The sequence below is a fragment of the Balaenoptera musculus genome, chromosome 17, assembly GCF_009873245.2.
Source record: "Balaenoptera musculus isolate JJ_BM4_2016_0621 chromosome 17, mBalMus1.pri.v3, whole genome shotgun sequence".
In the NCBI taxonomy this organism is placed as follows: domain Eukaryota; kingdom Metazoa; phylum Chordata; class Mammalia; order Artiodactyla; family Balaenopteridae; genus Balaenoptera; species Balaenoptera musculus.
Genome location: NC_045801.1, coordinates 70,052,046 through 70,065,482, shown reverse-complemented (window position 1 = coordinate 70,065,482; position 13,437 = coordinate 70,052,046). Strand labels below are relative to the sequence as shown.

General features: G+C 40.8%; 1 protein-coding gene across 1 annotated transcript in view; it reads right to left on the bottom strand.

Annotated features, from left to right (window-relative positions):
* Positions 1-12,653, bottom strand: part of LOC118883561 (cytochrome P450 7B1) — a 186,237-nt gene extending 173,584 nt beyond the window's left edge. Inside the window, exon 1 of the mRNA XM_036830517.1 lies at positions 12,353-12,653. Within this exon, the coding sequence (XP_036686412.1) occupies positions 12,353-12,465 (113 nt within the window). The 5' untranslated portion in view covers positions 12,466-12,653. The remainder of the gene's footprint in view (positions 1-12,352) is intronic.
* Between the last annotated feature and the right edge of the window lie 784 nt (positions 12,654-13,437).

The following is a 13,437-nucleotide window of genomic DNA, read 5'->3' as shown; positions in this document are numbered from 1 at the left end:
ATTGTTAAAATGGGAAACATACTAAACTATCTTTAACTGATTCCCAGAGGGTGAAAGTATCCTTTCCCTTTGATTCCAGGTTCCTTCAACATGATTTTCCTTTTGAAAACAGTGATCTTGAATCAATTTTTACAAGTTTTCTAAAAGATTAAGGTGTGACACTTGGCCTGCTCATTAGTCTTTGTGTCAAGAGGTAGTCTTCCCTAGAATAAAACACAGAGGAAAAGCTTCTTGACAAAGATTTCTTGGATAGGACACCAAAAGCACAGGCAACAAAAGCAGAAATAAAAAGTGTGATTATGCCAAACTAAAAAGCTTCTGCACAGCAAAGGAAACAATTGATAAAATGAAAAAGCAACCTACAGAATGGGAGAAAATATCTGCAAACCATATATCTGATAAAGCATTGATACTCAAAATCTATAAAGAACTCTGACAACTCAATAGCAAAAAACCAAATAACTTGATTAAAAGATGGGCAAAGGAACTGAATAGACATTCTACTAAAGAAGACATACAAATGTCCAACAGGTATATGAAAAGGTGCTCAACATCACTAATCATCAGAGCAATGCAAATCAAAACCAGAATGAGATATAACCTCACACCTCTATTATATATATATATATATATATATATATATATATATATAAAAGCCAAGTATTGGCAAGGATGTGGAGAAAAGAGAAAAGGGAACTCTTGTACTCTGCTGGTGGGGATGTAAATTGGTGCAGCCACTATAAAAAACAGTATGGAAGTTCCTCAAAATTTAAAAATAGAGCTACCATATGATCCCACAATTCCACTTCTGGGTATATATCCCAAAAAATTGAAATAAGGATCCCAAAGAGATATCTGCACTCCCATGTTCATTAAAGCATTATTCATAATAGCCCAAGACATAGAAGCAATCTAAATGTCCATCGATGGGCAAATGGATAAAGAAAATGTGGTTTATACTTATAATGAAATATCATTCAGCCTTAAGAAGGAAATCCTGCCATTGTGACAACATGAATGAACCTAGAAGAAATCATGCAAAGTCAAATAAGCCAGACACAGGAGGACAAATACTATGTCATATCACTTATATGAAGAATCTCCAACAGTCATAGAAGAGAGTAGAATGGTGGTTAACAGGGGATGGGGGAGAGGAAAACAGAGAGGTATTAGTCAAAAGATACAAAATTTCAGTAATACCATATGAATAAGTCCTACTGATCCATTGTACACCATAGTGCCTCTAGTTAATACTGTATTATACACTTAAAAATTTGCTAAGAGGGTAGATATTAAGTGTTCTTAATAACAATAATAAATAAAGAGGGTGGAAAAACTTTTGCAGGTGATGGATATGTTTATGGCACAGGTTGTGGTGATGGTTTCATTGATGTATACTTATCTCCAAATTCATCAAATTGAATACATTAACATATACAGCTTTGTGTATGTTAAAAAAGGAAGAGAGACAGACAGACAGGGTCCAGCATGACCCGTCCTGTTCTCTACTGTATCTGAACAAAGGACAGTGTGGACACACAGTGAACCTCAAATCCTCTGCTAAGCCATTAAGTGAGTGGGTGCAAGAGCCAGTAAATGGAATAAGGAAAAACAGGTGTTTTCTCACACTGTCCAACAAATGTCACTTTCATACAATCTAGTGTCAGAAGGAGACAGCAGGCTAGTACTGCCTGCTTTTTTCAGTCTTAACATATCCTTCTTTTAAAAGTCCAAATGTATGTATTCATATCTTAGTTAAATTTCTACTAGAAATGCTTTAAAGTCGTATTAGATCTTAATACTTCCGTTTTCAGTCAAGGGTAAGGGCATATGCCAGAACATTATTGCAAAAAAACTTAAAAAGTAAAACAACAAACACAAATGGTGTTAAATGGGTGGACTGGAAGTCAAGCACTGTGGATTTGAACCCTAACTGCACAGTATTCTAGTTGTATAAATTTGGGAATATTATTTAAATGAGACTTACTTTTTTACCTCTGTAAAATGAGGAAAGTTATTGTGAGGGAGGATTCAATCAATTAAATCTAATAATGGCTATAAAGTACTTGCCTCAGTGTCTTGTGGGCACATAGGAAGCGCTCAAAATTATTGGCCGCCATTATTACAAGTCAAAAACAATTCTGTAGGACTTTATACTCAACACACAAAAATAGATTGAAAAGTCAACAATATCGGAGTAGCTAATCCAGGTAACGATCCATCATCCAAAAATGTTAATCGCTTCACATCCTGCCCCCAAAGTACAGCACTGCCAAAACACAGTGTCACCACTAGACATGACCAAACAACAAGCCACATGTCTTCTGGGATAAAGCGGTTTGGGGACCACATTTCTAAGGGACAGCTAATACAAAGCAATGCTTTCACCAGAGCAATGATGATTTTCAAACAGAAAACCTGGTCTCTAATATTTATCAGTATTCATCCCACCATTATTAGTGTTCAGGGTACCAAAGACGAAAATGTGTGTGAATCTATGTGATTGACCAATCCCAGGCTCAGCCCTTTCACAAAGGAGCTCTGATCTGTTCAACAAAGCACACTGTCCACCCACGCCAGGCAGCAGAAACGTAAGCCCAGTTATACAAATCCAGAGCCTAAACCTGAAAGTTAACAATATGTATTTTTAAACTCTGAATTTTCAGAAGCAGGAATTTTAGGAATTGACTGCACTCCAGTTGCTACGTTTTCAGTCAGGTTTATACTAAAGAATAATCATTGCACCAATATATGTTCTCCACTTGTAAATATTCATGATAGGTAAGCATTTGCTTATGAAATCTTCACTTTCTAATCAAAGTGGCAGAAAATTGATATGTATGACATTTATCATTTTTGTAAACAGTTTGTATATTTTGATATCAATATCTACAACTCTAAAATATTCATATTGGAAATAGATAACAATTACTGCACCAAACCCATTCATTCATCCTTCATTCTTATAACAAGTATGCACTGAGGACCTACTCAGGGCTAGGTATTGTGCTAGTGCTAAAACTAAAGTCAAGCTTTTATAGTTTCTTCTTCATTATTATCAACTATTTAGGATAAAGTTATGAAGAGAAATGACAATGGATTTAAATCCTGTTATGATTGTACTTTTATTAAAATTTCTATTAACTTTTGTATTAAGCAATTACAGACTTAATTAATCCTTTCCACTTTCCTATAGACAAAAAATGATCCCATCCCAAATACTTCTATGTTGAAAAAAATGCCAAAGCCATAAAATGAGCACTTCAGCTATAAAAATGCATGATATAATAGATGTCACCTTCTCTTATTCAGCAAAGGAGCATTCTATAACTTTGTCCTTTGTCTTTCACAGAACAGTAACCTGAAGTCGTTTCAGTGGGATTTTACTTTGGATAAAGTACAAAAATATTCTTCTCCAAGAAGCCGTTAATCTTTCCTCTGCAGCTGATGGTTCTCTCTGCTCTACTTGATTTTGGGGAAGTCAGTGAAGTACAGCGTCCTGTTACCCCAGACCCCCTCCACGCCTCAGAGTCACCCTGGGCTTTCTCCTCCAGGCTGTGGGTAGCAGTAAGCAGGGATGCACCTCAATGCCTGCAGCCCACATCACATTTTCAAAAAGATTTTAAAGATGCACAGAGTTACATGGATACATAACAAACATTCAAACCTTACTTGTGAATTGATGGATAAGGAAGAGAGACATCAGTGAATAGCTCATGGTAATCTGCGAACCTTGGGACCAAAAATTCTCCAATTACTGTGTATTAGCATAGACACTGAGTATTTACAAATGTTTGCCTTCTATCCTGCTCCTCAGGGGCCACCAGCAAAGTGATCCGAGTCCCACTCTTTCCTGCTCTCTGAACCTTCTTGCAACAGGCTGTAGAGTTTAATGCAAAGAGCACGGGGGACCCGGCTATTGTGTTAGCTTTCTATGGCCACTGTAACAAATTACCACAAATCTGTGGCTTAGACAATACTAATTTACTATCGGATGGTTCTGTAGGCCAGTAGTCCAAAATGGCTCTCCCTAGGCTAAGATCGAGGTGTAAGCAGGGCGAGGTTTCTTTCTGGAGGCTCTAGAGGGGAATCTATTTCCTTGTTTATCCAGCTTCGAGAGCCTGCCTGCATTCTTTGGCCTTTGCACTCCTTAATCCATCTCCAGAGCCAGCAACGGTCAACTGACCTCCTCTCCTGCCTCCCTCTTCCAGGTTTAATGTGTGATTACATTGGGCCCACCCAATGGTTTGGTATCATCCCCCATTTTAAGGTTAGCTGATTAGCAACCTTCATTCCACTTTGCAGAGTGACTTATTCATAGGTTCTGGAGATTAAGTGTGAAAAACTTTAGGATTAAGGGGGCTTTATTCTGTCTACCACAGCTATAATGGACTTGGAATCAAAAGCCCAGTTCTACCCCTGAGTAGCCCTGCAACCTTATGCAAACTGGTTAATTTCTTAATGTGTTCATCTCTTCTGAAAAAATAGCTTCACAGTTATCTCATGAATCGCAGTGAAGATTAAATGAGATAATATATGCAAAACATCTAAGCCCAGAGCCTGTTATGTTCATTTCCATCTTCCCTTACCTTCCTCTCAAAAGTCCGCATCATAGTGGGATGGAGCTGGATTTTGGACCTAGGTCCATTTTGGCTTCACAGCCATGCTCTTTGCCTTACACTACACTCCTTCTACAAGGACGTCCCATTGCTGGGAAACAGTGAGCCATGATTTTACATACATAAATGGCCCTGCATGACTAAGGGAAGCACTCGAAGATTTCACTCTGATAAAGGTTAAGAGATTTATGCTGAGTTGGCATAAATTGTGAACTGATTTCTCTGATGCAAACAGATGGTACATTTAAAGGGATAGTCAGGATTTATCAGCAGATCATGATTCCAGCATTAAGCAATCCTCAGTGTGGACCCAATCAGCAGTTCTGAACTTCCCAAGACCCAGTGAATCATCACTTTGAATGACACACAACTAAACAGCAAAGTATGTGTTTTTCAAAACTTACCTGTTCCACTAATTATGTAGTGGGAATACTCTCTATCTTCAGGAACTTTTTTTTTAAGTTACAAAATAAAATAGTGAGGCAGCCTGAAATGTCTCAAATGGTAACAAGACCAATCCAAACCCCACAGCTTAGTAAAGATAAGTGTAGCACCCTGCAGTAATTGATCATTTAATCCAGAGTCACAAATGTGCCTGGAGATGTCCCTACCACCTCCCATGTACAAACATAAAAATCCACCTGTTAAATCAGCATTCTTCTGCATAGATAATGACTTTGCTTTCAGCTGCCCACATCCTTGTCCTACATTTTCTTATAAGAAAAAGGGAAGAAAGAAGAAAAACATCCACTAGTGATGACAACCTAGTTCCTCTCATTTTCTAGGCAATGGTAACAATGTGAGGGATCTGGAGCACCAGGGGTCTCCTTGGGGAGTAATTAAGTAATTAGAAAAAAGAAAATTGACTTGTGTGATACCCTCATGTCAACAAACCAACATTTCAAAACAACTTGTTACCTACATAACCTTGACAATTTATAACTCAAAAAAAATCACTGATTGAATTTTTACATTGACTAAAATTCATCTTAAAAACATTTAAATCTTATTTCTTACCAATTACAGCATCTTGGAGGTGCGGGGATTTGTGTGTTGGGGGAGAAGGATGAAAGAGGGAAGGAAACTCATCCCACTTTTTTTCCCCCTAAATAGCAACTAAGAGAAAAGGATCTCTGGGAAGAACCAAGGAAACCTAATTGTGCAAGCCAACTGTCTTCCAAGTGACTTCACACTTTACAAAACGTGTTCACATTTCTCATGCACTTTGCTTCTCGTATCTACCTTGTATGGTCGCTGTTAATTCCATTTTCTATTAAGGAAGATGACTGGGAGAGATTATTCAGAGGTCACAGAATGTGGACCCTTTGAATCTCTGGAGGAGGGGGACTCTCTCTGATGTCATCCAGAAGATGTGTCCTCTCCTGGGCTCAATCCATTTATTTATTTTTTTAACAACTTTATTGGAGTATAATTGCTTTACAGTGTTGTGTTACTTTCTGCTGTATAACAAAGTGAATCAGCTGTATGCATACATATATTCCCATATGCCCTCCCTCTTGCGTCTCCCTCCCAGCCTCCTTATCCCACCCCTCTAGGTGGTCACAAAGCACTGAGCTGATCTCCCTGTGCCATGCAGCTGCTTCCCACTAGCTACCTATTTTACATTTGGTAGTATATATAAGTCCATGCCACTCTCTCACTTCATCCCAGCTTACCCTTCCCCCTCCCTGTGTCCTCAAGTCCATTCTCTACATCTGGGTCTTTATTCCTATCCTGCCCCTAAGTTCTTCATAACCTTTTTTTTTTTAGATTCCATATATATGTGTTAGCATACGGTATTTGTTTTTCTCTTTCTGACTTACTTCATTCTGTATGACAGACTCTAGGTCCATCCACCTCACACTACAAATAACTCAATTTCGTTTCTTTTTATGGCTGAGTAATATTCCATTGTATAAATGTGCCACAACTTCTTTATCCATTCATCTGTCCATGGACACTTAGGTTGCTTCCATGTCCTGGCTATTGTAAATAGAGCTGCAATGAACATTGTGGTACATGACTCTTTATGAATTATGGTTTTCTCAGGGTATATGCCCAGTAGTGGGATTGCTGGGTCGTATGGTAGTTCTATTTTTAGTTTTTTAAGGAAACTCCATACTGTTCTCCATAGTGGTTGTATCAACTTACATTCCCACCAACAGTGCAAGAGGGTTCCCTTTTCTCCACATCCTCTGCAGCATTTATTGTTTGTAGATTTTTTGATGATGGCCATTCTGACAGGTGTGAGGTGATACCTCATTGTAGTTTTGATTTGCATTTCTCTAATGATTAATGATGTTGAGCATCCTTTCATGTGTTTGTGGGCAATCTGTATATCTTCTTTGGAGAAATGTCTATTTAGGCCTTCTGCCCATTTTTGGATTGGGTTGTTTGTTTTTTTGATATTGAGCTGCATGAGCTCTTGTAAATTTTGGAGATTAATCCTTTATCAGTTGCTTCATTTGCAAATATTTTCTCCCATTCTGAGGGTTGTCTTTTCGTCTTGTTTATGGTTTCCTTTGCTGTTATGCCCAGCTCTTAATCCTTAATCCCTAACTTAAATATGTTACCTAACATGGCAAAAAGGACTTTGCCAATGTGACTGAATTAAGGAACTTGAGATGGGAAGCTTATCCTATATTATCTGGGTGGGTTCAATGTAGTCACTAAGGTCTTTATAAGAAAGAGGCAAGAGTGTCAGAGTCTGAAACAGAAATTGGAGTTCTGGTGACCTCAAGAAGCTGCAAGAGGTAAGGAAATGGATTCTCTCCTGGATCCACCAAAAGGAATGCAACCCTACCAACACCTTAACTGAAGCCAGTAAGGCCCATTTCAGACTTCTCATATCCTGAACTGTAAGATTAAAAAATGTGTGCTATTGTCCTTTCCCCATGATATTTTCTGTAAACACTTTCCCCTATTCATTATAAACTTTTAATTCTGTTTTAAATGCGCTCTTCAGGAAACATAATATTTAGTGACAATTTTTATTTCATTTATTTAAAATAATTTAACTATTTTATATTTATTTTCTATTGTTTTGGTAGGACTGATTTTTGTCCTTTTTACAGGGGATGGGGAGGTAGGGAAAGAATAGAGATGTGTTTGTCTTCAACTCTGCCTTGCCACAGACTCTGTTTTTATATGATGTTGTCTTCTAAAATAAATTGGAAAGTATGTATCTGTATTAAAGTCTATTATTAGTAAACAGTGATTTTTTTAAAACATGTATCTAATTATTGGACAAAAACATATTTCATATTTTATATCCACATATATATATATATCATATATATATCATGACTTTCTGGAAATAAACTGGGTTTCCTAGCACCACCCAAGTCTTATCTTCTAAGTTAGAATCCTATTACTACACTGACCCAGAATGCTGGTTCTTCTAAAAAAAAAAAAAAATGATTAAAAACATTTTAAAAGAATTTATCAAAGTTTTATTTTAAATGTATCATTCTTTTTGTATTATGAAAGAAATACGTATGTATTATGACACTTTAAAAATATAAGCATAAAAAAGGAAATAATAATCATTTCACAAAAAAGATATCACCTAGATATAATCACTGTTAGAAGTCTGGGTTTGGGTTCCAGTAATGGTGAGGTAGCTTGAAATAACCTAACATTTTCACAGATAGCAAAAGACAAAATAAACAAACAAAAAATGATTTAAATGCACTAAAGAACAAGCAAAAGAAGGCAGATACTGAAGGGGAGTCAATCCTTAAAGAACAGACCCATAATGAATTAAGTCCAGGGTAGACATTTCCTCTGACCCGTCTGCAAGGGGGAGAGACAGCTGGAACTCAAGCAAAAAAGCTACAATATTACTGACCGAGGTGTCAGAGTTTGGGATACTGAAGTGGCTGGAAATCAAGAAGAGAAACCTAGAAAAACATGCATATAGACACCCTTCAAATTGGTGGCCAAACTTGGAAGTGTGCATCTGTGGAGGAGACTTCAAAGAGCCCTGTGGAAGGCATCAGCTGCAATATTCAAAGAACTGAGCAGAGATTTCCGCTGCTGCCCACTGCTGGGGAGACAAGAGTTTAGGGTTTGAATCCCATCAAAGAGAAGAAGCTTGGTAAATATCTTGAGCTTTCCATAGACTCCTCTTTATAAAGGATAAAACTAAGCTTCCCCCAAGTTCAAGAGAATCGGCCAGAAATACATCTGCACACTATAACAAAATCCATCACTCTTCAGGGGAAGACACTAAAATTCAGAATCTAGAAAGACAGGGTTTATAAACTAACAGACTGGCCACATCAGACATAGGTGAAGATAGCGAGCAACTGGAACTCTCATATAGTACGTACTACTGGAAGTGTTACAAAAGTACAGTTACTTTGGAAAAATGGCATTTTCCAAAATGGGTGTGAGTATAAGTCTTTACCCTATGATCCATCAACCTTCTCATAGGTTCCAGGATTTTAACCCAAGAAGGAACTAAATATATGTCCACAAAGAGTCTTGTGAAAGAATGTCTACATATGCTTTATTTGTAATGGTCCCGGACTGGAAATAACTAAAAGTCCATTAAAAGGACAATAGATGACCAAATTGTAGTAAACACATATACACACACATACATAATAAATGTAGTATATATATAGATATATATATATATAGTACATATATACATGTATATACCACAGTTTATATAGAGAGAGAACATAAACTACTCTGCAATGAAATAGAATGAATGAATTACTGACATATGCAACAACGTATGAATGAATGAATCTCAAAATCACTTTGTGGACCGAAGAAAGCCATACCCAAAAGAAGATACTGCACAATCCCATTTATAAGACGTTCAAGAACAGGCAAAACTAAATCAGAGCTCAGGGGTGGGGACTAACTAGAAAGAGGTGTGAGAAAATATTCTATTTCTTGACTGGGGTGACAGTTAACATGGGTGTCTACATGTATGAAAACTAATCGAATGGTACATTTAAAATCTACACATTTCCTTGTATGTAAATTTGCCCCCCCTCAAATGTCTGTGGTATATCCTTGCAGCCTTTTATATTTTTAAGAAAGATGAACACAACCCCTGACATGGAGGTGCCTGCTTGGCACTCCTAGCGCGGACAAAAAGTGTTGCCTGCCTTTCCAGTAAACAAAATGCTGCCTAGCCACCAGCCACCGTAGCCACCCCTGACTGTGTGGGGCACTCTGGGGGGAATTCGGGATGGAGAAAAACAGGATGCTGGTCCCAGATAATGAAGATACATATGTAAGAAATCATTTCAGTGAGCCTGGACTCTTGCACCTTCCCATACATAGAAAAGCACTAAAATCGTTAACTTGAAATGTCTGTTTTTTTGTGATCAGCAGTAATCTTCTGATGTTCAACTACGTGATTTTTTTTTTTTTTTCAGCAAAAACTCCTAGATATCCTGGCGCCTCCCTTGCCTCTCCGGAACAGTTCCTCAGAGCTATCTGAGAGGCTGTCTCCTGGGCTATATAGTCTTCAGTAAGGTTCCGGGATACAACATAACTCACAACTTTTAGGTTGTGTATTTCTCTTCAGTTGACAGTAGCTACCACGCTTCGCTCTTCTGATGAACAGAAACAACTGCACAAACATTAAGCCATTCTTAATCAAACATTTAAGTGATCAAAGAAAGCCACTCTGTGACTATTATAAAGTCAAAAACGAGATCAATCCATAATCGTGTCTGAATACTGACAAAAATCATGAATACTAAGTCAATAAAATGACCAAATATCCCCCAAACCTTACTAATTCTAGAGTCTGTTGCTTACTTACTAATTGCTGATTCAGCCTCAATGCATTCCTCTCGCCTCATAGAGGAGATTAAGGTCGCCAGTCATAGACCAGCCCCAGCTTTCTGAGAGTATCTTACCAACAGAGCAAAACCTTGCTTCCTTGAACCTTCCCCCAAATCACATAACACAAACCCAAATGCCATAAATAGGTTCTTTCTACACTCTTTTACCCAGAACGAATGGCGTGTGTTCTTTCTAGTTGCCGTAAGCAATAACTCAACTTGTTCCACTACAGGTGTGTTCCTAGCAGTCTTTGGCTGGAGGTCATTGACACCATGTATACGAACCGTGTTTTTAAATTTTTTTCACTTAATATATCTTGAATATGGCTTTCTATGTCTTCATATAGTCTACATTATAGTTTTTTATGGCTACATAACTTTCTATTACTCGGATATGCTAGAATTTCTTTAACTGAACCAATATTTTTCAGAAATCTAGTTTTTTTTCTAATGTTTCACTATTATAAGCAGCCCTGGTGAGCACTGAGCTGGTGAAATCTTTAAGGACCTTCACGATTATTTCACCAGGAGAAATTCTTTTAAATAAAATCACTGGAATTACTGGCTCAAGAGATATGAAACATAATACTACATTGCACTCTTGCCTGAATATAAAATCTTAGCTACTGTAGGACAGATGGCACTTCAATCCACTTCAAACAGGCTACCATGTCCATTAACTCTCAGCTTCACTCTTACCAATTCTGCATCTTGTCAACTCTGACGGTCCTTTGTCCTCAACACACTAGACTTCTCAGCAGCATCTGACACAGATAACTCCCCCTACTTGTTTAAATATGTCCCTACCTAGCTTCTGGGACACCACATTCACTTGGTTTTCTTCCCATGCCATTGGCTCCTCTTTCTCAGTCTCCCTTGGTGGTCCTTCTTCCTCTGCCGGACTCTTCAACAAGGAGAGTGGCCCGGGACCCCTACTTCTCCATCAAACTTTTTCGCAATGTGACCAATCTATACTCATGATTTTATGTTCCATTTTCATATCTGTGACTTTCATAATTAAATATCCTCCCCGGACCTCGCCACTGAGCACCAGAAACACAGACTTCACTATTTATCTAACACGTCCCTCCAAACCTGCCCTACCTCAGGGAATGACACCACACTCCACCCAGATGATCAGACAAAAACAAAAAACAAGGGAGGAAAAAAAAAAAAAGCTATGAAGAAGAACCTGATAGTATGAAAAGTGACCCGGCTAGAAAAGACAAATAGAGTGATTTCAAAGTGAGTGCTTTTATGTTGAACTCCTCTTGTTTCTCCTTCCACCTTTCAAATCAGATAATGAAGTGACACACTTCTGGGTTTTGGTGTTAATATGCTGTTTGTTCTGTTCTAATGAAAATAACAGAGTAAATGTATAAAATACACATTATAAGTTCATTAAGTCCTCACAAAAATCCCATGAGGTACTATTCGTTTTTCCAGATGCGGACCAGTGGTAAACTGAGGCACTGACAGGCACCCAGAGGTATTGCTCATACCACACACTGGCATTTTCCTAAAACATTTCACTTTTAATGGAATGAAAAGAAAGAAAATTCCCCTCCTGAAACACTCTGTGAACGCTAGGCCATAAAGCATCAACTCACTGTAACAAGGCACCAAAGTGTGTCTGGAAGCCATGCGTGATGCCTAATGTATAACGCAAACCTAGGGCAGACTACAGCCGAGCCCGGAGCAGCAAGTCGAATTTGGTCCCCACGCTTGCGTACGTGTGCGTGTGCCTGGGAAAGAGGCAGACGAAGCCTTTGTCTTTACACACGACCCCCAGCGACGCCGGCGCCCGCAGTCATGGAAGGGGCTCCCTGGACCATCTGGGTCGCGCGCGGTCGCGGGGCCCAGGACGCATGCGTGAGCCGGGCGCTAGGCTGCTCGGCCGGGCGGAGGGGCGCTTACCTGGTGCGCCGGGCGCGCAGACACAGTACCAGCAGCAGCAGGGCCGCGGCGAGGACCAGGCCCGAGGGGCTGAGCGGCCGCGGCAGCCACGGCTCCGGCGAGAAGCTGCCCATGCCCGCGGCCACGTCTTCCGCCGTCCAGATCACGCGCGGCCGCGGGGGGCGGCCCGGGGTGTCTCTCCGAGCTGCGCAGCCGACGAGTCTGCAGCCGGCAGAGGGTCCCGGGAGGCTGGCCTGGCGCGGCGCCGCCTGGAATATCACCGAGGGCCCCCGGGGCCGAGTCTCAAAGTTCCCGGACTCCCCTCCCCCGGCCCACCCCTCCCCGCTCGACCCATGCGCACCGCCCCGCTCGGCCACCGCCTCCCGCCCGGCCGCCTCTGGAAAACTGCGCACCGCCCACCCCCGCCCCCGGGGCAGGCAGAAGGGCTAGAGAAGAGGGGGAAAGGGGTTAGGATTTCCCGAGCTCGAGGCGCTGAAGGCCTGAGGGAAGGGGATTTCAGTTCTGAGTTGGAAATGAGTTGTTCGGGTACGTCATCCCCTCGCCCGCGCCCCGCGACCGCGCTGGCCCTCGAAGAGGGTTGGGGCTGTGCCCGCTGCGCTCTGGCCCCGGCGACCTCTTCGGCAGCCCCTCCTCCCCGCCCCCAGCCGGCGGGATGCCCGCGCGCCTGCGCCTCCGCTTCCACGCCGCGCTTCCCTGCTCGCTCCCGCGACTTCTGGGCGCCGAGGCCAGTCCCCGAGGCCGGCAAGACCGGGACCAGAGCTGGGCCGGGGCCCTCCAGGAGTCCCCATGGGACACACCATCCAGGAAGAGAGAAGACAGAGGATACGCGCTATTGCAAAACGACGCTAAGGTACTACGACAGAAGTGGTACAAGCCCCGCAGGTTGGCCATGGAAAGGGTGAGGGAGAAACTTTGAAAATGTCTTTTCCTGAGTAATGACCATTCACATTACTTCGCACGTGTGTATTTACTCCCCACACCAAACTTGGAACGTTAAGTTTTAGCAATGTATTAGAGAACATATAATGAGGCTCAGGTTAAGGTAATTTAGCCTGGTCCCTCGGTTGGTAAGTAATTAAAAACCA